The sequence below is a fragment of the Nyctibius grandis genome, chromosome 29 (genome assembly GCF_013368605.1).
Source record: "Nyctibius grandis isolate bNycGra1 chromosome 29, bNycGra1.pri, whole genome shotgun sequence".
Taxonomy (NCBI): Eukaryota; Metazoa; Chordata; class Aves; order Nyctibiiformes; family Nyctibiidae; genus Nyctibius; species Nyctibius grandis.
This window is the reverse complement of record NC_090686.1, coordinates 4,369,214-4,395,659: the sequence shown is the minus strand read 5'-3', so window position 1 is coordinate 4,395,659 and position 26,446 is coordinate 4,369,214. Positions and strand designations below refer to the sequence as shown.

The following is a 26,446-nucleotide window of genomic DNA, read 5'->3' as shown; positions in this document are numbered from 1 at the left end:
TGGATCTGAGTCACAGTAAATGGACAATGCACATGTGTAGATTATCAAGCATAAAGAGCTCTTGCTTCTGTATCCTGATGAGTGCCATCAGGTGTTGTCTGTTGAGTAAACTGTGTGTTTTGTCGTTTTAATATTACCAGGAAAATATAAAAGTCATCCTCCTTTCATAAAACTGCAGTGTGTATTGAGCTGATGAATCATTTTAAGTAACTTCTATGTAATAACAAGATGAGAAGAAGATGTTTGCGTATTAGAAGTCTCTTCAGAGTTCACCTGTTTTTCTGGCTCCATTATGTGTCACTTAAACTACATCAGTGCAGTGCTATCCCTAATGCATTTCACAAGATGAACACTAGAATTTTGAGCTATGTCCTCTGACAAATAGCAGTATTTTTCATTATTTGTTTGAATTCCAAAGATGACGTAGTTGAGCTGTGTGGTTCGATTTTTGTTTTAACGTAATTCACTGGCTAACAAAACCCCACCCTCCCACGCCCCAAAAAACCCCTTGCTGTTGAAGTACAGCTTAATGACTTTGCATTGATGGCTCATTTTAATGAACATTACTCATGTAATGAGTGTTATAATAAATCTCATGGAACTCAGCATACATTTTTTTCTTTCAATGATTAAAATAATCCTCTTGCATCTGTTCAGTTCAAAGTATTTGTTCTCTTTCAGGTTCCTGTTTCAAATTATCGCAATCCAGTATTGGATTTGGCTGCGTATGACCAACAGGGTAGTAAATTTGATAACTTCAGTTCTCTTAGTGTTATCTGGGAATCAACAAAAATGTTCTTAGCTAATATTGAGCCTGATATGCCAATGGAGCTGACTCTGAAAGAAGATGGAAGCGGTCAAAAGAAAATGCACGGTATGAATTAGTTTAAATGAGCATTTCATTATTTGAAAAAGCTCAAGATTAAATCTATTTTGTAATGTCTGAGCTGAGTAATTAAAGAAATTACTGTAATCTGCAGTCATATTCCAGCTTATCTTCCACATGCATTTTAAGTGTGCGCTATTTGAAAAAAAGAGGGGAAGAAGGAGAGGGGGAAAAGGTGAAAAAAAAGGGGGGAAGGCAAAAAAAAAAAAGAACTAAACCCAATGCCTAGAGCCTGTCCTGAGAGAGAAAATCCTTGTCTGTTTAGAATGATAATGGAATAGATTAGCAGTGTACATTTCATCTTTTTCTTCCCCATAATAGGTTTATTTTACTTTTTGTTTGATTCTAGGCTTACAGACTGTTCTAGTTCATCGTGAGTCTGGAACAACTGCCATCTCTGCAACTGCAACAGGTTATCAGCAATCCCATCTCAAGGCAGCTAAAGTTAAAACACCGGTACTCAGAACTCTCATTTTTGTTGCCATTTTCCTATGATGCTTAATGTATGGTGTTCTTGTGCATTTCTGTCCTTGGTGCATAGTAATGTAAAAATAAGGCAGCTCCATAGCTGATTCTGAAGACAGATTCATACTGCAATATTTTTATGATGATCCTGGCTTTTTCTGCACTATGTGCTTCTGTCCGTATCAAATATATCCAGTTCCTTTTTTTTTTCTTTTTTTTTTTTTTTAACCATCTGGGCAAGGGGATTACAAAGAATTGTCTCAGTTGGTTTTGTTTCGATATAGGTTTTTGAACGAATTGGTGAATCTCTGCTGCTTGTCCTTCACTAAAGCAACCATGTGCTTAGTGCAGCTGCCCCTGGGGAAAGCAAATGTATTATTTCCACTGCAAAACTGGGTAGAAAGGTTCTGCCTGAGCAGAGCAAAACCTGGCTGATAGCCTCATATGGAGAGACTACTCATTTGTACAGTGCCAGCCACAAGCCCAGGCTCTAATTTTGCAAACCATTAGCCACTCCCTGAAAGATGTTAGTTTGTCAATACTCAACGTAGGGAAAAACAACAGCAAAAAGTAGTGATGATGAGCAAAGAAGGCAGATGTAAACAGCCGGCAGTTTTCTGTTTGTGTCACTTTTCTTTGACTGAATATAAAGGCAGATTTCAGCCTATGGAACAACCTGACATGCATAGTAACTAACTCCTACAATATCCAGCTTCTCTAAATTGAAATTCTGTTTAGTTTTCTTAAGCAAGATTTAAGTGGGTTTTACTATATGCGGTTCTGAATCATGTACCATGAAAACAGAGTTGAGACAAAGAGTAAAACATGGAGCTAGAGGTTACAGTATTTTGAATTCAAAGCAGGTAACAGATGGGCACTAGTAATGTGAAATATCCTACGGCCCAGATTTCTGTCAGTACGTCCAAGGTTTGGCATCTGGATGGTAAAGTTCTTTGGAAGATGATCTGTATTGCCAGTTGGTTCTTGGCGTTTCAGTGAGGTTTCAGTCTGCTCTTGTGGGGAAGCATGCTGTAGATACCTTTCCACTGAAGAATCTGATTATAACTTAGTCAGAATTACTAGATTAGAGACACAGTTACTTTGCCACCTAAGTTATTTCTGTATCTCTTTTTCTCTTAAGAAGATTGAGTTGTAATAAGAACACGGTGTTGTGCAGTCATTTTGTGATTCACTGTGCTCTGCTTCATTAAACCAATATTCAATATTTTTTCTTACATTTAGACATAATTAGAAAAGTGAATTTTCTAAACTTTGCCTCGAGTTTCAAGAAGTTTATTGTATTTCAGTGTGGGATATATACATCTAAAATGGCACTGGAGTTCTCTTAAGTTCTAGTCTCTGTGTTTAAGGTTGGGAGGAGTCTTTTTGATAGTTGAGGCATAGTTGTAGATACCACTTCTGCTACAGTTCCGTAGGCTCATGTGTTGTTTCTTTAAATTAGGTAATTTGTCAGCTTTTTCAAATACGTTAGACATGGACTGCTGTATTCTGCTTTCAAACCTGTCCATGCTTATATTTCCCTCTTACAGACAAAAACACAAATAAAAATCTAATAGATGGTATATTAAGATGTCTTGATCATTGTTCCATGTTTAAGTGGAGCATCCTATTATGTCATTAGGGTAATACAACATCCTTTCTACGTCAAGGAAATAATTCTACTAATTAGGTGAAATGGGTGCATAATACTAACTTCCTCTAAAAAACATTTTCCCTTTCGAAGCTAATGTTCTTATGAGTGAATGATTAAACTTGCATCTGGTCCAGTGTTTATGTACTTACATTTAAGGAAGAATTCCTTTTGGTGGCCTGCTAGGAAGAATCCGAAAAAGATAAGCTTTGAAGTAGAAAGAAACATTCTGTCTCTATGCTTTATCATTTTGTATGAACTTATAACATGTCTCTGAGTTAATATCCTGTGTGTGTGTGTCAGACTTGGTTAACTGAACTTGCTACATCTTTAAGGCGTAGACCTTTGCTCTTTGCCTTGGTGAGAGAGGCAGAATACAACAGCAAGTCCTGTGTATGACCTTACCTGCAGAAGAGAGCTAGCAGCTGAGCCAATTACTAGATCTTGTGGACATTCTATTAACCTAAACTTCTCCAGCTCTGGCTCTTTGCTCAGCTGCTTTAAGCATCCTTCCCTGCAGGGACAACACGCACTGATTTCTGACTCCTAGTGTTTGCTGTAACAGCGAGAATTCTTTATTTCAGTATGAACCGCTTCTACCAGTGTCTGCCACTATTGAACTGATACTAGTGGAAGATGTAAAAGTGAACCCTACTGACGTCTCCATTTACAATCACCCTGACATACAGGTAAGGAATTATTCTGCTACTTTCTAACCACAGGGAGGAAACCATCAAAAATTATATGATGTGTGTAAGGATAGCAGTTTTAGCAATGTACTGGAAAGATACAAGCTAATTTTGGATGCTTTCCTGGTTTTGCAGGCAGAACTTTTCATCAAAGAAGGTTCTGGATATTTTTTCATTAATACCAGTGTTACAAATGTTGTAACAGTGGCTCATGAGGAAGCTCAAGGTGTTGCTTTGGTGAGTGAAGTGTTTTGTTACTTTATGTCTTTTGGGGGATCTAAATGTCATTCTGCAGTTTCATCACTGGTGGTCATTTTCCAGTACACATGGATAGAGAGGCAATAACTGAATCTTGGATGTGTTCACCTGTCACAGTCAAGCTTCAGGCAGGGGATCTTTGCGCTAGCAGTTTCAGGTGTAGCTTCAGGTATAGGAAATTCTTTCCCTACAGTTGTGATGCATACATATACTCTGTACAAGATAAAAGCCAGTACCAAGTTCTTTACCCATTACAATTTTGCAGTAAAATGTTCTTGATTTCATAAACACAAAATGAAAAATAATGTGACAGAATTATTCAGAAGTGTTATACAAAAGATCACTTGGTTTCTAGAATAATAGTGCCATTATTGTTGTAGGCCAGTACTTCTGAAACCTTCAAATTCTTCTTCCAGTGCTATTTCAGGATATTTTGCTATCTCAGTATTTCATTCTGATTTTATGAATAAATATCTATTAAAGAGTTCTTTTCTGATCTCCAGATTAAGTTTTTAATGCGCTTTTCCCCTAGAAGATGCAACTAAACTAGAGTTATGCTTGACTTCATCCAGGCCCAGGATATGAGATGCATTCTACAGTGAACGACAATAAAACTGCATATTTGCATTGTAGCTTTCATTAGACAAGAATTGGAAGTGGCACAAGTTGTTTTAAAGAGTAGTCTTTACAAACTTATAATTTACAGATTTATCTTGTAATAAATATTGTTGATAAAGTTGTGAAATGATGATGATAAAGGTGGATATTTTTTCATTGCTGAGAATATGGAAAGTATTGATGAAACATTTTAATTGTCTCTGTTGAAAGTGTAAGGTGGGAATATTTTTCCAACTGAGTCAGCTAGGCACAGGAGTGAGGAAAAAACAGAAGAGATGAGCTTATTTTTGTACATTGTACACTGTTTGAACTCTTACTAGTTTATCAGTCAGATCTCCCTCGTGGGTTTAACAGTTCTTTTACTGATGTACGCAAGATAATTTCAGAATAGAGCAGTGAACTTAAGTAATGGAACAGTGCCAGCAAGATGGGCTTTGTGAAGTACAAAATGAGATTTATTTTAAATACCTGTCAGAATAAAGGAAAGAAAACTCCAGTTTTTAACACATTTAAAAACTGTTTTGAAAATGCACGTTTTAAAAGTTTGTTAGGCCTGCGTGCGATGTTTGAGTTAAACCCCAGTATTGCCTATGGGTTTTTCTTTCTGTGAAAGCCAGTGGAATGGTCTGTGTAGAAAACCAGCAAGTTCCAGTCTGGCCTGCCACGTTGATGCTGTGGCAGGTACCAGTGGAGCAAAGCTGATACAGGGTGGTTTGATAGGAAACTATTCTGAGTAACTAAATTCCAGTTATCTAGAGCAGGGATTCTCAGACTTTTTGCTGGGGCTGCCAAGGATAAATTCTATACCTCCTACTCTCTTTTTGACACAGCAGCTTTTGTGGATGTGGGTGGTAGCATGGGGGAGGAATGAATAGTGGTGAACAGTGAAATACACTGTGTACTAGGGAGCCACTGGACACCTAGTAGGAGATGAGAACAGAAGAGGTAGCTGGGACAGGAACAGTTTTCATAAGTTGTAGTAGCCCTGCTTTTCCTTTCGGCCCTCCGCTCTGGTAGCTTCTTTTCTCTGGTCTCCCAGCCCAAACTGAGCTCCATTACATCTTCCTCCCCGTGGTCGTGCTGGCTGCCTCCTCCTGGCCACCTCCCCTTCCCTGCTTTCCATGGCTGTGTGTTAATATCTGCCCCCAGCACCTGTATTAGCCTCCCACTTTGGGAACCGCTGCTCTTCTGAAAGCTGACATTTATTAAAACTTTATATTCCTTTCTATTTTGAGGCAAAAGGAAGAGTGGTGCCCTCAAAGAACAAAATGTCAGCTCTTCCCACTGCTCTTACTGCTAACTCCTGTGGCGCTGCCAAGTAATGCTGTGTATTATATTAGATTCCTTTGAACTGGGGGCCTGGCTGTCCATCACCCCTTGCTTCAGAGTTCATCTTCATAAGCCAGATGAGTGCATAGAATAGGACACCAAACATCTGCGCTGTCTCTGGCCAAAGTGAAGGTACCTGTGAAGGTGAAGAGAATAGTTGGGATTGTCCCTGAGGTGTGTGGCAAGGTCAGGTAAATTGCAAGAGAACTGCAGAGAAGATGTGAGCAAGGTGTGGATGCACGGCCTTGAGAAAACGTGTGGAGACAACTTTGGGATTGGTGCTAGTTCTGAGGGCTTGTGTTTGTGAGCAGAGGTCTCTTTGTTCATTGTTTGGGTCTCACGGTATTCTGAGAAGTGTAACATGTATGTTCTTTGTATAAAAAAATCAATAAAATAATAATAATAGTTGTATCAAAGTAATACCTGATTTGTTGATGATCCTCTTACCTGGGAAGATCTACCACCAGATTTTGGCTATTCACTCAGATAAAAAGCAATAACTGTGAAGTATGAGTCTTGTAGGAAGCAATACTGATGCTTCATAAGCATAGTCTCTGTCCTTGATTTTTTTTTCCCTTATTGTTTTGTTTTTCACTCGACTAAGAAAAGTTCCATTGCTCTGAATGATTTATTGTGGGCTTTTTTGTCCTTCTGATGGCAGGAGGAGAATAATAGGATGCCAGACTGCTTCTAGATTAAGATACTTTAATTCAATTGCTGCCCAGAGCCTGTTTGTACTAGCTCAATAGTATGATACTTTTTACGTGCATTTTACAGCTTTACTTTTACTTTGGTGGAAGAATTATCTGTGTCTAAGGCTTGGAGACATCTGCATCCAACTGCATCTGCCCTGAAAGTGATATAAATTTTATCCTACGAATGACAGACAAATGAAAATAAGAAGTGCTATAGTAGAGTTTTCTTTTGGCATTGCAGGTGCATCCTCTGCTTCCAGGATCAGTGACTGTAATGATTCATGACTTGTGTTTGGCTTCCCCTGCCCCAGCTAAAGCTGAAATTTATGTGTCTGATATACAGGAACTGTACGTCCGAGTTGTTGACAAGGTGAGTAGCTTTGAGACCAGCGTTATTAGCTGATCCAGATTGCCCCCATTCCTTGTGCTGATCATGAACATAAAGAGGAGACATGTACAAGACGATATGGGCCCTCTGCTGCAGCTGTGTGACCTCAGAGAAATAGTTTGATCTCCCTGTGGTTCTCCATCCCAAATTTATCCTTTTACATTATACATCTTGCAGAGTATGAAGTGTCTCTTCATGTTCTGTGTGGCAGCAGTCTCAGCTTTTGCATTTACGCAGCCATGCCAATTCATAATTTATATGAACACACTAATTTACATTTCCTATTGTTTAAAGTGCATGAGAGCAATTCTTTTAGGAGTAGGTTTTGCCCCAAGGTCATTTTCCATATGTCATGTGGAGCTCGGGAGCATCTTAAACAAAATAAGTGTTGATATTTCTGGATGTTTTAATTATGCCCTTGTCAGCTGAAAGACCTGAATTCGTTTATTTGATTTGACACTAACCATAGCTGGCAGGGATAATTCTTTAAAATCAATGCTAATCTAACCTTGGGGCTTTATCTATAATACCCTATTAAAAGTGGAATACAAAATAAAATGAAAACATTTATGCTAATAAATAAGGATAGTTTAAATGAAAAATGACTGGATATGACTGTGTTTCAGGTGGAGATTGGAAAAACAGTTAAAGCTTATATCAGAGTTCTGGATGACTCCAAGAAACCTTTTCTGGTGAAGTACTTTGCTGTCATGGATCTAAAACTAAGGGCAGCATCTCAGATTGTTTCACTTGTGTAAGTTAATGGTTTTTTTAATTAATTTATAAGTATGTTTATAGGCAGAATAAGCAAAAAATGAGGAAAGGTATTGGCTTGGAGGCATGGTAGTATACAATGACTGAGTTTTTATTTATTTTGTTTATGTAAACTGTTAAATGGTAAAAAATGGTTATTTGTCAGGAAAATTGCCTAAGTTTACAGTGTAAATCTTGTTGACTGTTGAATGAGACTGCATTCTTATGCTATAATATTTCATGGAGCCTTATGCATCTTGGAAGCAGTGGCTTGGCAAATAACGTTAGGTGAAGAGCTCTGTAGAGACATATCTGATGTTATCAAACTCATTCTGTCTGTTACTTGACCTTTTAGAAACAGGTAGGCTAAATCATCCTATTGCCTCATAGCTCCTGATTTTCGAAGCTCTAAACATAATGATTAAAATCACAGGAAAAAAAAAGGGGTTTTGACTGTTGATTTCTAGTGTGGAAGTAATCAGTAAAAATCATTCTGCTTTGTATGGGGAAGTGGGTGTGTATTTGCATACACCACACAGTACTGCTTGGCTGTATCTATCCCACTCCATTAAATAGTGTCGAGGTGTGCAGTCAAGGCTTGTGCTACTATTGTCCACGCTGGTCAAATTGTTAGTGGGCTCCCTGGCTGAGTTTTGCTCTGTACAAACCAACACTCTTGTTTGATTTTCATTTCAGCTATTTCATTTTAAGCTAAAACACAGGCTACAAAGAGCCATTTCCTGATGTTACATGTAGAAATGTGATGTTACCTTAAATTTTCTTAAGACATAGTCACGTAGTTGTCATTATGATAAATCTGCTATGCACCAAATAAGTCCTTTGCATTTGTTATTCCTGTAATTTATGCAACAAACTTCTCTATTTTAATGTGTTTCTTTGCTACAGCCCACTCAGTGAAGCTCTTGATGACCATACTGCTGCTTTTCTAGTGCATGGGATGGCCATTGGTCAGACTAGTCTTATGGCAACTGTTGCTGATAAAAGAGGACAAAGAATCAACTCTGCTCCACAACAGATTGAAGTAAATGATTTCACATAAAATATATGCATAAACAAAATCTATGGTATGATAGAATAGGAACAGCATAGTATAGTATAGTTAATTTATAGTATAGTAATTAATTTGCCAGAAAAAGTAAAGAGATCGTTCTGTCCAGAAGTTACCCCAATGCTAGTGTGTTTCAGATTTCATAGCGTTTTTTTAACTGCAAGTGATGCGTTGAGTTTCTTCATGCTCAATTTACTGTCGTTAAGCAAGTGAAGACCCAGTTTTACACTTGAATGTACTGTTTTGTGACCCAATTTATCTGATTGGAATAGCATGAATACAAGTATTCCTGTTGTTACTTTTAGGTCTTTCCTCCATTTAGACTACTGCCAAGGAAGGTGACCCTAATTATTGGGGCCATGATTCAGGTAAGACATCTTCTTACATATTTTCTTTCTTTTGTAATTTCTATTTTAAAATAAATGTTTATAACTTGTTTTTCAGGAGTAGTGAACAAGAATAGTTTCATTCCTGAGCCATCTTCCATTTTACTGTATTGCTGGATCAAAGGTTTTGTATTTATTTGTGTCAAGGGAGTGTCAGCTTTTCCAGTGTTAAATGCCAGTACAGCATTAATAATCTGTCACCTCCCCAAAATTAAGCATAGTGGGCTAGTTCTACAAACTGAAACACAGAGCAGAGCTGTACCGTGTGTGGTGAAGAGAAAGTCAGGTAAATTTTTCTGAAACTTTCTGGGCTGGATGTAGCATCAGCCTATTACATTCTACAAAGCACATAGTCCACTTTTGTGCTTAGCTCACATATTTCTCCGTCTGACATCATGCAAGGACCTGTGTGCAGGAGAAATAAGCCCTGAAGTGCCCTGGGAAGGTTCAGACAGCCTTTTCTTACTGAAGACATTGTGGTGCTGAGCCCAGAAGGGGCGTACCCTGTAACATTAGCCAGAACAAATATCTGATGGGTTAACTGTAGTTGTTCTGTGTGCTGTTAATTATAGATCACTTCAGGAGGAGGCCCTCAACCTCAATCCAACATCATTTTCTCGATCAGCGATGAGAAGATTGCGTCAGTGAACAGCACCGGCCTTGTCAGGGGAGTGGCAGTTGGGAATGGAACGGTAACAGGAGTGGTGCAAGCTGTTGATGCAGAGACAGGGAAGCTTGTGGTGGTGTCTCAGGTAATGTTTTGTGATACTGTTTGGGGCTGAAAGAGGCTCTCTTTAACTCATGGGTTTGGCTCAAAAGGGACAAATAGTCTTTTTGCATTAGTAATGTTATCTTGTGCACTTGTTTCCTGGTTTCCTTAAGGAGATGAAAAAATCAGTGCTTCTTACTCCCTGGCTGCTAAGCCTATGCATGTGCTGACACAGGTGATACTTTGAACAGATAGTTAAATCTTGCTGTACCTTAGAACAAAGTTCTACTGATAACCCAGGGAGACTTTATGAACGGTCTGGTATCTTTAGAATTGATTAGTAAATCTAGAAAAGCCCATCTAAAGAAGCCTTTCTGAAACAGCAGAAGGTTTTCTTTGCCTGCATCACTTCACGGTTGTGTCAGTAGACGTCTGTTGCCTAAGAAACATACTGTCTCTTAAGCTATAGGCAGGCTGTATAGAAAGCTGTCATTCTGTGCTGTGGTCTGAATCCATCTACAAAGTTCAAGCGGTGAATTCTTGATATTCCATCAGAATCTCTGTCTGTATAATTTCCTCCTAGCTGAATGTAAGGGAGCAGTTGAGCAGGGCCTATAAGGGAGCACAAGTCCTTGGGACTTGCATGAGACTAAGAACAGTAGAACTTGGGTTAAATCTTATGGCCCTTCATTTGGGGTCAAGGCAGGACAGCTGCTGCGCACCACAGAGCTCTGCTGCTTGAAAGATGTCACCACAGGCCACGAGGAGACAAAGGAATTAAAAAAAATTATATATATCTGTGCTTTGTAACGCGGGGGCAGCAGCCTGCCCTGATGCTGTGGCAGGAAGCAGAATGAACTTGAAAGCTGAATCTACTGCCCAGTGAGGTCTGGGTCTGACCTCTCCTCCCCAGTATACAGTAGGAATAAAATCTATCAGGAATATCAGGACATGTGAAGAGGAGACATCAGAGTATCACATGTATCATCTTTTTATTCTTGATTGTCCCATTTGCTGCTTACCATTCTCATGTCCTTTGAATTCTCTCAGTGTCTTCCTTTACCTTCCGGGGTCATTCATCCATCTTCTCCTAGGGACCCCTGTGATCTAGTCCCTTGCTGTCAGTCACCTCTCAGCTCCATCATTCATGTCGTCATTAGTTTTTTTTCTTTAGGTGGCATTTTTAAATGCCTATCAAGTTACAAAGTTAATGCTTTTGTAGTTTTTTACAGTCCTACTGTATTATGTCCATCTGTGTTTTCTGTGATAAATCACGTGCAAATCACATGGCAATAGTGATTAAATAATGGCAAAATAGTGAATAGATCCTGAAAGAGAAATCTGGTTCACAGCTGACTAGTGCTTACAGTGTCTTCCCTTCCTCCTTTTTAGGACAAAGTGGAAGTTGAAGTAGTACAGCTGACAGCTGTTAGAATTCGTGCACCAATTACACGAATGAGAACCGGTACACAGGTTGGTTGATTTGTGATTACCTTTTATTGCCTTAAAATTTTGACCTGCAAGCTGTGACCATTCTGATTAGATCATCTAATACCACTCCAGCTCTCAGAGTGGTTGCATGTTCTGAGGGGTACCACTGCTGCTGCAGGAGTGAATGTGCTGTCAGTGGAGAAGCTCCAGAGCCGAACGTAGTAAAAGAGATATCAGGACAAGATTACCTTGTACACCAGACTGATCTTCAGAAATTCAGGCCGTGCTGAAGAAGCACCATTTAATATGGAGAAGGACTGTCTCATCTTCATTCTATTTGCAGTGGAGACTTTTTTCCTTTGTATGTTAAAAATCTACAGTATGTCTGCTATATCCAGAACAACAGATATTGTTCAAATTATCTCTTAGAAAGTCTATTTTTTCAGAGTCTGTACTTCCCCTATTAGTTACTCATTCCAAAACAGCTAGTGATTCTGGCTCATTGGCCCCAGGTGAATGAACTGCTTTGAAGATTAAAAATAAAAAGTTAAAAATCTGGGTTTTGTGTTTCTATGTTACGTTGTCTTAATTTGGAGAGTTGGAAGGGGAAGGTTGATGTCCGGAGCAGAGTTAATCAGGGAGATCATTTAGACAAAGATGTAGAAAATGTAAGAGTGTATGATTTCACTAAGATGAAGTGATTTGATGTACAAATGGGACAAATGAATTATTGAACTCATCTTTTCTCATGGAAAACTGGTACTTGTTTGTTGTAGAGCACGTAGCAAATGAGAATAAATCGAAATTTACATTTTACAAGTTGGTAGTTATTTGAGTCTTCTGCGTGATACATCCTTGCAACATAGACAGCAGCCAAACCATTTTCTTCATAAGAAATACCACCTCTTGACCAATGGATTTTAAGTTTAATTATGTTTGCTCTGCGCAGGTTTGGTTAGCATCCTAGAATTACCTAAGCAAGCTGGTTTCTCTCTTTCTAGATGCCAGTTTATGTGATGGGCATCACCAGCAGTCAGACTCCTTTTTCATTTGGCAATGCAGTACCAGGGTTAACGTTCCACTGGTCTGTCACAAAGAGGGATACTCTGGATATCAAGACAAGACACAGTGAGGTAAATTTTGTGTGTGTCTGTGTACTTGCATGTATGTGTATCTTGGGAAAAGGAAACTGCCACGTAATGGGAATTGAGAAAATACTGTTCCTTCCACTTACTCAAAATCAAAGAGCCATTATCAGTGTTGAGTGTTGTCTTTCCTCTGTATCAACGTCAAGTCTTTCCATGAGTGAAATTTTAATCACTTTCTCCTGTCCAAGGCTTCTTTTCAGCTTCCTGCAAAATATAACTTTGCAATGGATGTTTATGGCAGAGAAAAGGGAAGAACGGGCCTGAAAGTTGTTGTGAAGGTCCTTGATCCTGCAGCCAACCAGTTTTACAACATGGCAAGAGAACTGTCAGATGAAATCCAAATTCAGGTGTGATGATGTTCCTCACAGTTAATGTTTTAATATCTATTTCAGAGCTGAATTGAAGTCTGTATTTGAAGTCAGGAATTTGAAATGCAAAGGAGTAGGTCCAGCTTTGGTTTAACCTTGAGCCCCTACTCTTGTTTGTAAAGTGTTCCTCTGGAAACCTCCCAAGTTCCCCAAGTGTTGGTAAGGTTTACTCTGAACAGTCGCACACTGATGTGATGCCTGAACAAAATTCAGGAGTTAGTTTTTGTTGTAGACCACCTGAATCTGAGGTGACTTGTGTCTTGTGGATAAGCAACATTAGAGCTGTAAAAGAACTTTGCTACCGTAGTTCCCCTCTGCACAATAATACTTCTTGGTTTTAGTGCTTATACTTGTCTATGCAAGCATGTTAATTTGGATCAGGAATTAGCTTCTGAAATTAATCTCCTGGTTGTTCCCACTTAGCATGGTGGGGGCAGCAGTTTCAAAGTATGTGAACTGGATTCCTTTAGACAGAACAAAGCTGGAAAGCGTGCTTGAGGAATGCACCTCAAGTGGGCGTTCAGTTCCTGGGCTCAGACTTGGGGTAGTCTGCCTTGGGTGAACGTGGGGTCTCCAACATCATTTCACTTGACAAATCTGCTTCTTTTTTCATACTGCTTCATAGTATAGCTATAGCCATAGGAGTGAATGCTCTTCAGAATAATTTGTAGAAGATACGGCCTATCCCATTCTCAAATATTCATGTTTAATTTTCTTTTTTTTTACCATATATATTATACAAGGTAAAAAAAAAAAGAAGTGTGTTGTAGTTTTATTTGGGTTTTTTGTCTTGATGGTGAAATACATGGAAATAAATTACTTGCTGCACACAACAGTAGGCTAGAATGCCTTTTATTTTCCAGGTGTTTGAAAAACTCCATCTAGTCACGCCAGAAGTAGAAGCAGAGCAGATCTTAATGTCACCAAATTCCTTTATTGAACTTCAGACAAACAGGTTAGTGATCAGTTTTCATACTGTGATTTGTGTCAACAGTTTATCAAAACCATAAAGCAATTCTGTTTGAAGTAAGCTGTTTCAATCTTTTAAAATGAGTATCACAGTACATCCATATAATATGCAACTTATCTGGTAATTGATAGTATTTTATCTGTACTCTTGGGCTCTGTCAAATCTTGTATTAGTTAGAATGTAGCTAGAAAATTCGTTCAATATTTGGAACTTTTAGATCCTTATTTAGAAAGATGCTGAGCCAGTTAAAGCAGTAGCCTGCTCCCACTAGAGTTTTTTATGGGGGAGCAAGGCTTTATGGAATATACTTCTCTATTTCTTACGCAGAGGCTATGACTAGATTTTGAGATTAAAATGTCCTTTCCAAATGAGAAGTCCTTTTTACATAATCTGTTTTCAAAGACTGACATTTCAGACTTATTTCAGGTTTGAAATTTGGTTTTCCTAGCATAAGAATGTGCAGGTATAGACAACAGGACATACGCTGAGGGTGAGGCTTTAGATGCATTTACTTTTTAAGGGCAGGGAACCATTAGTGTCAGTGGAGCTCCAGTAACCATGGTCATTCAGCATCTGCTTTTGAAACAGTTATATAGGAGATGTGTCATTTGTAGTCACCTACTAATGTTGTTTTGCTGTCTCTTCTGAGCAGTTTTTCTGATTAATGGTCATTAAGTTGCTAGATATCAGTTTGTACGTTTCTTTGTCCCGTTATCTTCCCTATTCAGTGTTGGAGCCCCTATGTCTGAACTCTACCACCAAAACCAATTACACTATTGCCGAGAAAAGGGCAACTAAAATCCAGCTTTAATGCTTTTTTCCTAGGATAGAGTATTTCTGTCTCGATGGAGGAGCTTTGGAGGAAAAAAAAAAAAAAATCATTCACAGATCTTCTGGATGTGATAAGTGATACTTAAAAGTAGCTCAGAATGGCCGCTAATTACAGTTTATGTATTTGCTCGCTTTATTAATATGCAAATACCATGGTGAGAGTCATTCCAAAAATTAACCTTGTCTATAAACCCATTTCCAGCAAACTGATGCGATCCACTTCATCAAGTCCCTGACTTTAATACCAGCATTGGCCCTGGCAGACTAATCTCCCCTTCATATAGTTCACAGAAAAAGACAGCAGGAGCTGCATGTTGTAGCCTCAGCCATCATTACTTGGAATCGAGTTTACCCCAGTGAATGATGACACTGCAGGGCAGGGGATGGAAACTAGATTTTAGTACACGCCTAAACCCAGATAACTCTTCTTCCAAGTGAGCTTGAATCAGAACTTAAGCTTTTCTTTTAGACTAGAACACAGGCTTTTCAGCTTTTATTGCAGTCGCATGGAAAAAATACATGCCAAATAGCAATCTTTAAATTTGCATAATATATTGGTGTAGATATGGTTTTACTCATTTAAAGAGTCCCCTGTTTTTTTTATTTTTCTGTTTTTGTGTGTTTGTTTTCTTAAGGGACCAAGTGGCTTCACTGAGTTACCGTGTCCTGGATGGACCAGATAAAGTTCCTGTTGTAAAAATCGATGAGAGAGGTTTCCTTCACTCTGGGTCCTTGATAGGATCATCAACAATTGAAGTGATTTCACAAGAATCATTTGGGATCAACCAGACCATTGTAGCTGCTGTTAAGGTAGTATCATCTCTCTTTCTTTGCAGTTTTCTGTTAGAAGTATATTGTTACTACTGCAACAGGGATGGTTAACTGCACATTTTGAACTTCACTTCTGAAAAATGTGAATTATGGGAATTAATAGTTCTGAGTTTTGAAAAAAAATTAGTACCCTAAACTAGTTGGATAAACGTTAAATCCCAGCAAATTCTTAAATTTGGTACATTTTACGAAGAGGCCTTTATGTGCATGTGACTTAAAAACTTAAAAAATAAAGGTCCTAAAAATCTCTTAGAAGGCTGATAATTACAGAATTTCAAATAAAAAGATGTTAATGTCATAAACAGGCATTTTGCAGTGCGTGAAAAAGGTAAATATCATCTGGAGTAATTAATATAAATGCAGCATCTGTTGTGAGGTACCTAAGTGATACCTAGATTTTCAAGATAGTAGAGATGTAACTGTACAGTGCCCAAGAATTTCATTTTCTCTGCTGTTTCCCAGCAGTTCAGCCTTTATATATAATGAGAATCTCTGCATGAGAGCGCCTATCTTATCAGATGTGGTAATTTAGCTGCTGTTGCCTGTATTTGGTGAGCTGGCAAGGAGCATGTCCAAGGCTGCCCTGTGTGCCTAAGCCACACTGACACGTGGATGCTTCAGGGAAGGACAGATCGGTGGCAGAACTCAGCAGTTTGTTTCCAGGCTAATGAAACATCTTTCTTTCTCAAAACTTCGTCTGTTGACTGAGTGCAGTTATGTGAAGTCTAATGCATCTTACTGGTTGGGCGCTTAGGACGTAAGGGAACGTGTGTCCTCCATTTCTGTTCAAAAGTCCTTGTGCCAAGAACTTTCTACATCTGACAGCAAGAGCCTTGAGATACCCACTGCTCCACTTCCTCTTATCCCTTTCTACTCTATCAGCATCTTTCCTATGTCCCAGCTAAAGGAGAAAGACATGTAATTGAGTGCTGACTTTAAATTATTTGTAAGTTTAATTATTATAATCACTGAGAAGTGGATCGGTGGTATTTTTTAATTTTATTTTTTTTTTTTACCATAATGTTCAGCTTTGTCTGTAGCACAGCATGGAGGTCTGTCCTCCTGGGTGGAGGATGAGAAAAGAAGTGGTGGCTTAGTTTCACTGATGCCACTCCTGCTGCTAGGTGGTGGCAGTGATATCTACAGCTCTGTTATAGATGACCTTGTTTCTTCCCTTCACTGCTGGATCCGGCAAGTGAAAGACATCTAATGAGTTTGGGGTTGGCTCAGATGACATTTAGTCAGCATATAGTGGTGCTGTAGTTAAATCCCCCCCTTGTGAATTCTTTCCGTACACAGGATACCGCAGAACTGTGGAGTCAGTGCACTATGATGTAAGCTTGTGAGCTCTTTGTAGTAGGAACCATCTCAGTTCAGCATCTTGTACAACTGATTTGTTTTCCTGTACTTATTAGGACTGTAATACTTCTATGGAAATAATATTTTTAACCTCACAGTAACGCTGTGAGGTATTACAGTGCTGCTGCCTTCATTTTGTGGATGGAGAACTGAGACTTTGGTTTTGCTGAAGGTCACACAGAAAAACTTGTGACAGAGCAGGTGATGAGCTTGAATCTGTTGTGTCATTCTAAGGCAGAGTTCTCTCCTTCACGCCGTCCTTCCTTCCTTTTAAGTTCTTGTTTTGTCTATTTACAACTGTACACAATTAAGAGCCAAACTGCTGCAGCAGCATCACTTAACACTTAGACCTTCAACTTTGCTCAAAAAAAGACTGTCTTATATAAGCCAAGGAGGACAGTGGACGTAAGGAGTGACAGTGTGCTCAGCATGGAAGCAAGCTAAGCACTTGCCTGTACCAGCTCTACTCAACAGAATATTTTTTTAAAATAAAAAATACTTTAAAAACTGAGATGCTTTAATAGTAAATAGCTGTTTTCATCAGTATTAAATTTAGCAGTTGTCCCTTGTGGGACAGTTTCTGAGATTTTTAAAGTAAAATCTGTCAGGGAAATGGCGTTTTTGTTAGCTTATAACCTCAGCCAGTTGGGCAGATGACTGTATGCACTGATACTTTAGCTGATTGTATCAGCCTGTGGAGTAGACAGTTGTATATACTGATATTCTAGCCACTTTTTTTTAGACTCACCAAAGATGCTATTTGCTTGAGGCCAAATTTGTCCTTTCCTTTTTAAGTTTTGACATGTACATTTTCAGATTGCAGAGCTTTACATTTTAGCTGAGCCTCTTAGGTCAGAAAAAAAGGGATTTTCCTACAAGATAAGCTTGAGGGCTTCTTTTAAAATAGTTTTTTCTATATATTTGAGGGGTTTTGCTTTCTCTGTCCTTCCATTATTTACTTTCCAACAGCTGTAACAGAAAGAACAGATACAGTTCTTTTTGTTGGGTAATTTTGCTAGTTAACCTAGATAAGTTAATCAAGAATAGTAATACGTTATTTAAAAAACAAAACAAATGGTTGTGAAGTCTTTGTCTTCAGACAGACTTCCTTCATTGGAGTGTTACTGCAAAAACATGGGGGTGTGCACATACTGATGATCTAGTAGACTTTTCTAAAGAACCTGGAGCAGAAGTCCCTAACTTCTGTCCTCGTTGAGGAGAGGCATTGAGGCAACACAATGGAGCCTGCTGACCAGTCAGGGTTTGTCAGATGCCAGTTCTGACTGCCTTTGTCTGTTGTACTTCACTTCTCTCAGCCCGTGCCTCAGAGGGTGGCCTGGCTGCAGCATCACACAGCCAGCAGTACTCGGGTGAGTGTACCCAGTGATGGGTCAGAAAAACCACCCCAGCACACAACTGAAGAGGGAAGATCGTGGGTGTCGTTCCTTCCCACCTGTGGGAGCCACGTTAGACCACTGCGGGCCTGTTTGGGGGCAGCAGTTTGTAGTGTCTATGATATTATTTGACAAGGATCACTTTTTATTTCAAGAATTACTGGGAAAGAAGTCTAGGGGCAACTTGTTCTCTTGTACATCCAGGGAGTCTTAAACAGTTCTAATTTATAGGATAATAATGTAGTTTCTGAAGTCTGTGATGTGTGTTCCTATGTCATTATTGCTTGCTTCAGTTTCCAGTGCTATTAGAGAAGAACACTAAGAAATATCTGATGGGAGCGTGTGAAGAAGATAGAGCCAGACTCTTCTCAGCAGTGCTCAACGACAGGGCAAGAGGGGACGCACACAAATTGAAACACGTGAAATTCTGTCTGAACATAGATAGAAAAGCACTTCTTGACTGTGTGGCTGTTGAGCACTGGCACAGCTTGCGCAGTCGGTGGAGTCTCCATCCTAGAAGATGCTCAAGACCTGACTGTGCATGATCCTGGGCAGCTGGCTCTAGTCCAGCTTGAGCAGGGGGATCTGGACTAGGCAGGCTCTAGAGGCCACTTTCAACCTCAGCTCTTCTGGGATTCTGTGAAATATGTGTACTGATGCTAAAAGCGCCGTGTCTCAGTACTGTCATAGGGCTAAACAAACAGCAGGCGGTTCGTAGAGGAGGCTTTGTATATTTGCATAAGAACCCTTCTGGATTACTATTTTTATAGAGGCACCAAAAAAAACCAATTTGATTTTGCTTTTCACTGTTGATGTTTTTACAGGTGTACCCCATCTCATACCTGAGAATCTCCATGAGTCCTATTCTGCACACGCAAAACAAAGAGGCACTATTGGCTCTTCCCCTGGGCGTGACGCTGACGTTTACAGTCCATTTTCATGATAACTCTGGAGATACTTTTCATTCGCATAATTCTGTGCTCAACTTTGCAACAAACAGGTAGGTACCTATCGTGAGTGGTAATTACAGAGAACAAAAAAGGCCAAATACGCATAGCCCAGCCACAGCAAGGATCAAAGATTGTTCCAAAGATATCAGTGAAGATATAGCTTGGACTGGGATTAGCAAAGAAAGGATTTTGTCTCTGAGGTCTTCAGAGGCACAGTAGCAGAAAGAAGAGTTCCAGTTAGCAATCGATATTCTCTAGCAAATGGAAAGTTGCCCAGATAAGCGCGATCCCTAGCGGGGCCTGCTGGGGTACATTTCTGCTTTAAGTGACTCTGATCAGATTGCATACATCAGTGGCCTATATAAACAATTGATCTCATTAGCATTTGCCTCATCTTGCCTCTCTTCTCCTAGTGCTTTGTTACATTGAGTCACTTAAGTCTTATATAAGATGGTGAACGTTCTGGATCAGGGGCTCTCTCTCCAGATACGCTTGTACAGCCTGTGCACAGCAAAGCCAGGCCTCGAAAGGCCTTTCGGTCTGTGCCTCAAAGAATAATAAATATTATAAAACAGCCGCCTTTGGTGGTGAGTAAACAATCACTAATTCCATTACTATAACATAGCTTGTTTTCTACAGAGCACCTTGAGGTTACAACACAGTGATCATCATTAAAAGGAAAAAAAAAAAAGGGGGGGGGTCGAATGCAAGATTTTCTCTTCTACCTAAATGATCTGCAGAAATTTCTATAGCATCCAGAGGTCCCTGAGATAACGCTGCCCTAGCTTCCAAAATAGATGTGACGGAGCTGCTTCAGCATAGGGCTGATTATTAGCCCTAGGGAGAGGAGCACTGCACCTCAGGTGCAGCACCGGGGTGACCCAGCTCTGCTGCTGTCCAGACCTTCACTGTCTCTGCGTGGTGCTGCCAGGGTGGCAGTCTCTGCGCTGGGTGCACTTGCGGGTGCTCTGTGTGCCAGTGCATTTGGGGATGCTGAATTGTGGTAAATACCAGAACTTGGAGTCAAATTTGGATTTAACTTTGTAAAGTTATGGCTGGAAAGCTGCATATTGGTGTTGAAATTTCTTTGCTTCTTAACTCCCTGAGAAAAGGGAAAAGAGACAGATTACCTCATTGTGAAGTTCTACAATTCTTAAAATTGGGAAGTAGTTCTCGTACATGATGATGACCTCAGTATCTCCTCAGCATAACGATGTGAGAACTGAAATTTGCCTCAGTAGCACCTAAATAATTTTTATATTTTCCTTATTTTGTCAGACTTCATTAGAAGATAACCATCGCTGAAAACAAGAAGTCAACCATCTAGAAAGAGTTCAATACCTAGTATTTATTGTAGAGATAATGACATTAGCCAACTTGCCTTAATATAAAAGCATTTCTTTTTCTTTGTAGAGATGACTTTGTACAGATTGGGAAAGCAGCCACGAACGACACATTTGTAATCCGGACTGTAGATGTAGGTTTGACCTTGCTCAAAGTCTGGGACGCAGAACACAGTGGGATTGCAGACTACATCCCACTCCCAGTGCAACATGCCATTTTTCCTGAACTCGTGGATGTGGTGGTAGGAGATGTCCTCTGTCTGAGTACTTCGCTGATAAACCAAGAAGGTAAGCGGCACTTGAGTCGCTGTGTTTTTGCAGCTATGTAATTTGACATCAGTGTGACTTTTTCTCATTCTCAGGAAAACTAAATGCATAATTTATGATGTTTGTTCAGAATCAAATGTCACTGTTCTTGTTAATGATAAAAATAGGTTTGATCAACTCCTCTCATTTTAATTGTACCATGCAATATGTTGCTTGTATTGAATTCGTGAGTATCAGACTTCAGACATTTCCATTCTGTTAGCTTGAAAGGCTTGTTTTTTATGGGAATCACGCAGAGTCAGGACTGTCTAACTTCACTCACTGTATTTGATTCTTGGTATTAACGAGCTTTTGTCAGAGTAACTGCAAGTCAGTTTGGTGGTGTCAGTTTGCCAGCCTTCCACCACATGAGCCCCTAGAATCTCGTTTCTCTGAATTGGGAGGTGTGTGTACCCACGCTGCCCGTGCAGTGGGTACATACAGACACCGATGTGATAATGAAATGCTTCAGTTAGCATAAATCTGTTGACCAGTGTCCAAATGGTGTGTCTTCTCAGGCCTACCGGGCGTATGGAGCTCCTCCTTAAGTAGTGTTCTTCAAGTCGACTCCAAGACTGGCGTAGCAGTGGCAAGGGATTCTGGTGCCGTCACCGTCTATTACGAGATTCCTGGATTACTGAAAACATACAGAGAGGTGAGGTACTGTTAAATCCTGCCAGCACTGCTGACGTTTGCTTCAGGTGGACCCTCACCAAAAAAGTATTCTATGATTTTTTTTGTTGCTGTTCTAAATATTTAGAAACATTCTTTTTAAAGGAAGAAGTATTAGAAATGCAAATGGTTGGAGAGTATTTGGTATGTGTCCAAACACATCATGGTTTATTTAATCATCTATGTTAAGGAGGAAAATTTAGTGTAATAGTTTCTATTTTTAGCCTATACTGTTCTTATATTGTACATTTTGATTCCTTTGCTTGGCTAAGTTGTTTCTAGATGCTAAACAGTTTTTGAGTATGGCTACTTTTATAAATGAAGTTTCACTGCAGGATGGGATGCCAACAAGAACTTCCTAAAGAGTTGTACCATATTACTATGCATCCCTGATCAGAACTACTCCAATTATTTTATCTACAGTGCAATCGTACTGTTGACATAATTCACTGTATCAGCTAACATAAGGACTAGATATTCTTTTTAAATTAAATTTAGACATGGAGCTTTATGCCTATTAACTTATAAAGGTTGAGTAGAAAGAAAAAAATGCTTTTACTAGCTTAAATGGCCTTGAAAGGCAGTTTCTAAAATTAGAGAAATATAGGATTTCTTATAAAGAGAAGTATGACTTCCTGGAGTCTTCTTTTCTGTTATGCATACAATGATGTGTGCATTTCACCATTCCAGTCTGGTTTTGCCTTAATTTTTATTTGTTAAAACAGTTTTTGGTAACAATGTACTTCATCCTTTTTTTCAGATATTGATTAATACACCTCAGAGGACTACAGCAATGCATGTAAGTGGAGTGAAAACCAGCTTACAAGGTGTTGCAGCCTCAAAAGTGATAGTTTCAATTGGGGAAAGAAATAAAAATTTGAAAGGTATGATGAAAAAAAAACCTTTATGCTAATTGTTTATTGCATGTTTGTATATTCATGATAAGTGGTTTTGGTCTGTGGTTGGGTTTTTTTGTTTGTTTTTAAGGGCCTGTGAAGCTGATGTAGCAAGATCTCTATGAACCTCTAGTGCCTTTCTGGAATCCCTGGAGCACTAGAAGAATCTTAGGGCCTTGTTACAGAATTTTGGAGGGTGTTCTGGGGCGCTATTAAGATTTCACAACTAAAAAAAATAGGTAGATAATAGGAGTGTTGTTTCTGATCATATCAAAAAATAGTTAATAGTCAATCAGCTGATTGTTTGCTTATATGTTTAATTCCAATTGCCTTCTTGGAGTTACTTTTTTTTCTTACTGATTGTGTTTAAAGTAGTTACCATCCTTAAATCTTTTACAGAAATTATCAGCAATTAGAATCAACACCCAGGATAAGCATCATATTGTGTCCTCTATTTAATAAGCTGTATTTTGTTTGATTATGGTTCCTTTCAGGTTTTAGCTTAACACTTAGCACTTGTTCAAATAGTATTTTATTGTGCCTTATGTAAATTATTAGCCTACCAAAAGAACATCTTGCAGGATACTAAAATATAAATCAAGAGTCCCAGGACCATATAAGTTATTCAACAGACACATCTGAGCTGAAAATTCTCTCTAGTTCATTCTTTCCTGTAAATAAATTATTCCTTTCAAAAAAACCCCACAACATATAAAATTTTCATTTGCTGTCTCTTTGGGATTAGACCTGAGGTAGGACAGCTGTCTGTGATTTCCAGCTATTTTAAGGTCGTCATAACCTTGTGAAACTATTTCAGGAGGTGGCAGAATAACCTGGTATTTCAATCAATGGTTTTGCTTTTAATTAATTAAAAATGATTTAGTTATAATTTTCTTTTCTAATTAATTAATTAGAGATTAATTATGTTTTCTTCCCTTTAGGGGAGTGCTTGCCTGCTCAGATTGAAGCCATTGCTGAATTACAACCACAGTCCATTATCAATTGCCATCTAGATTTTAACTACGATGTGTTTGACTTCCCAGCACGTGATATTTTTATAGCAGAACCTGGATTTGATGCAGTTTCAGGTAAGATGAGACAAGATGCCACACTCCAGGCAGACACTTGAATTCTGCTGTGGTTTAGTCCAAATGCCCTTTGACAGCAGGTTTCCTTCTGAAGCCTCTGAGCTTTGCTGTGTAGGATCTCCAGCTTCAGTGAGTTGCTAACACGTACCCTCCTTGTTTAACTCTAGGGTTTTCTGCGTGTGACAAATACATTTATTTATTTTCAGAGAAAGCCAGAAATCAGTGGCAGCCCCTTTCATATGTTTTTCAGAGTTGTAGTAGTGAGTCAGGAAGAAACTCTGAAGCATTATTTTACTTGGAGGGGAAAAAAACAAACTTTGCTACATTTTTTGACTATAAATTTAGGTCCTCATTTTGCACGGTACTACTCATATTTGTAGGTGTGTAGACAGTCCAATGGTACCTTGAGACAGAAGTGATGGTATTGCAGAATGTAGGCATAGTACACTGGGGTCACAGACTTTGTAGAGCTAGCAGCTGCCAGCTTTTACTCCAGCTGAACTGCACACAAAACACATTGCCCTGGATTTGTTAAACTGTGGAAGCAAAACGCTTCCTCCTTCAGCTGGCACAAATGAGCACTCAGGTGACAATTATTCCAAAACTGGGTGTCTCTGCAGCTGTGAACATCCAGTGGCTCTTTTAGGTGTTTTCTTGCCATGCATCAGTGCCTTCACCATATACTTCAATGCAGTGGAAGTTAAGGCTAGGGATAAGAGAAGCAACCCTGAGTTTTAATGTCTGTGTACCAAGGATCTTTAGATTTCACCAAATTATGCTCCACAGTCAAATGTTCTTTGTGTTTGATGCTGGCCTTTTAACAGCCCTGCCACTGTAGTTACTGCAGTATAACCTCAGTGATTAAAATGAGGGAAATAGCATAAATGTGAAAATTTGGTGAAAGTAATACATTTTGAATTCTTTGTGTTCTGCAATGTAAACATTTGTGGCATTTATCATGCTTTCAAACTTGCCTCCACAACCTGAGTGCTGTAATTTCTTATGAAAGGTAGAATTTTTATGTATCACCAAAACAACATGAACTGGGACTTAAAAGGAGGGGAAATTACCAGATATTGTGGAAATGGAAATAAAATTTGAAAGTCTACAACATGTGTTGGTGTATTGTAACTATCACGTGATTTAAAAAAGAACCAAAACACCATGGACTGTATGGAAATAACATTAGTTATCTGTTAGATTAGTTCCTGTACTCATTGTGTAAAACCTATTATACCTTGCATAATAGTGGCTGCTTCTGTTACTTTGTATGAGGAAAAATAATAAGGGGAAAACATGTACCTAGCAAGTTCTGCTTGTTACTTATGCTTTGTATCTTCCGTACTGGGAGAATTTTTTACTATATTTATTGCTAATAATAGAAAAATAGGTCCCGTAAGAGACTAGAAGCATGGTGAATATCTAACCTTTAAAGAAGCTTTTATAAGTAATAAACCATGTCTCCACAGAATTGATGATGGTGATGGTAACTGACTAAAATTTTAACATTAGGTGAAAACAATATGAAATAGGATGTTAAATTTTGTTTTCAGTAAAGCCTTTCTATCAATATTAGCGTAAATGTTATGTCCAAAGTGGAATTGAGTCTCACTGGAATATTAAAACAAAATGTGACTGGAAACTGCCATTTTAGTGTCTTTATCATGATGTTTAGTTTGGGACAAGAAATGTCTTCTGTTGTTTAAGTGGTGGGATTGTGATGCTTGGACTAGCAGACCCACTGTCCCATTCACCTGTGCAGTCCTGATCTTGCTGTTTGTTGAATTTTACCAGCTTTTTTAGCTCTTCTCTAAAGATGTCACAGAAACCTCACTCTGCCTGGAGAAAAAAAACATAAAGATGAGCAATTAACAGCCAAACTGCTTTTGTTTCTGTAGGACATTACACCTGTTCCATCACAATGCACAGGCTTACTGACGAGCAGCTGAAGCATCTCAGCATGAGTAAAACTGCCCTCAGAGTTACAGCTTCAATCCAAGGCAGCCACTTCTCTGAGGAGCAGATCAGCGCTGAGGTGCCATTCAATCCTGGCTTTTATGCTGACCCAACGGAAATGCTTTTAAGTAACCATTACACAAGTTCTGATGTGAAAATATTTGGTGCCACTGAAATTCTTGATACCCTGGAGGTGAGTGTATTGCTAGAAAGTATCACAACAGAGTTGAAAGCATTTTGAACTGTTACATGCAACTTTCTAACCAAAGGCACTCCGTGCCACCTTTACCATGTCAAGATTGTTCCTGAGATGATTTGGAAATACTCATCTTGGAATGTATTCCTCCTCAGTTTTCACTTTTGTTTTTGGGTAGTAGAAATGTGTCGGGCTCACCTGTGTGCTAGCAGGATGTGTGTACCAGCTCACGGGTGGGGAAGCAGAAAATCTGCCTGATCTGTAGCCGCAGGGGTAGGTTCTTGCCTACTTACTTGTTTGGCTGCCTGTGGTTCACGTACCCCAGTAAGAGACCCTTTGGTTTTTGCCTGCATGGGGTTAGCCCAGAGCCACAGAAGCAGCAGTTAACAGGGCAACCTTAACAATAAACAGGGGTGAAGTGCTGCAGGTGTCACTGTAAAGTTACAGCCAAGTCCGACTCCTGCTGAGGGGTGAGTTGCTCTGTGTTTCTGTGCAATACCGTATTTCTGACACGTGGCCTGGAAGATGGATACGTGCTGTGCTTTCTCAAGCAGGCTGTTTCAGGTTGGTTTTTTCCCTTGGCAGGTGAAATGTGGGTCACCAACAGTGAAGGCGTTTGAGAAGGAGAAATCCTACGGGCTGCCTGGTTATGTAGTGTACACCGTTAGTCTGTCTGATCCAAGAGTTTCAAGCCAGGGATCCTTATCAACCACTCTAACTGTCTCTAGTCCTATGACTGACCAGTCTATCACCATCCCAGTGACAGTGATTTACTTGACTGACAGAACCAGTGCACCTGTGAGACGTAAGT

General features: G+C 39.3%; 1 protein-coding gene across 1 annotated transcript in view; it reads left to right on the top strand.

The window, feature by feature from the left end:
- NUP210 (nucleoporin 210) overlaps positions 1-26,446 on the top strand; it is a 67,655-nt gene that overhangs the window by 37,039 nt on the left and 4,170 nt on the right. Inside the window, exons 17-37 of the mRNA XM_068419940.1 lie at positions 682-874; positions 1,236-1,342; positions 3,587-3,691; positions 3,827-3,928; positions 6,833-6,961; positions 7,606-7,733; positions 8,639-8,774; positions 9,107-9,169; positions 9,760-9,939; positions 11,289-11,369; positions 12,329-12,460; positions 12,664-12,822; positions 13,707-13,798; positions 15,280-15,454; positions 19,053-19,228; positions 20,592-20,809; positions 21,346-21,482; positions 22,260-22,383; positions 23,337-23,483; positions 25,382-25,632; positions 26,221-26,440. Coding sequence (XP_068276041.1) covers positions 682-874; positions 1,236-1,342; positions 3,587-3,691; positions 3,827-3,928; positions 6,833-6,961; positions 7,606-7,733; positions 8,639-8,774; positions 9,107-9,169; positions 9,760-9,939; positions 11,289-11,369; positions 12,329-12,460; positions 12,664-12,822; positions 13,707-13,798; positions 15,280-15,454; positions 19,053-19,228; positions 20,592-20,809; positions 21,346-21,482; positions 22,260-22,383; positions 23,337-23,483; positions 25,382-25,632; positions 26,221-26,440 — 3,055 coding nt within the window. The remainder of the gene's footprint in view (positions 1-681; positions 875-1,235; positions 1,343-3,586; positions 3,692-3,826; positions 3,929-6,832; positions 6,962-7,605; positions 7,734-8,638; positions 8,775-9,106; positions 9,170-9,759; positions 9,940-11,288; positions 11,370-12,328; positions 12,461-12,663; positions 12,823-13,706; positions 13,799-15,279; positions 15,455-19,052; positions 19,229-20,591; positions 20,810-21,345; positions 21,483-22,259; positions 22,384-23,336; positions 23,484-25,381; positions 25,633-26,220; positions 26,441-26,446) is intronic.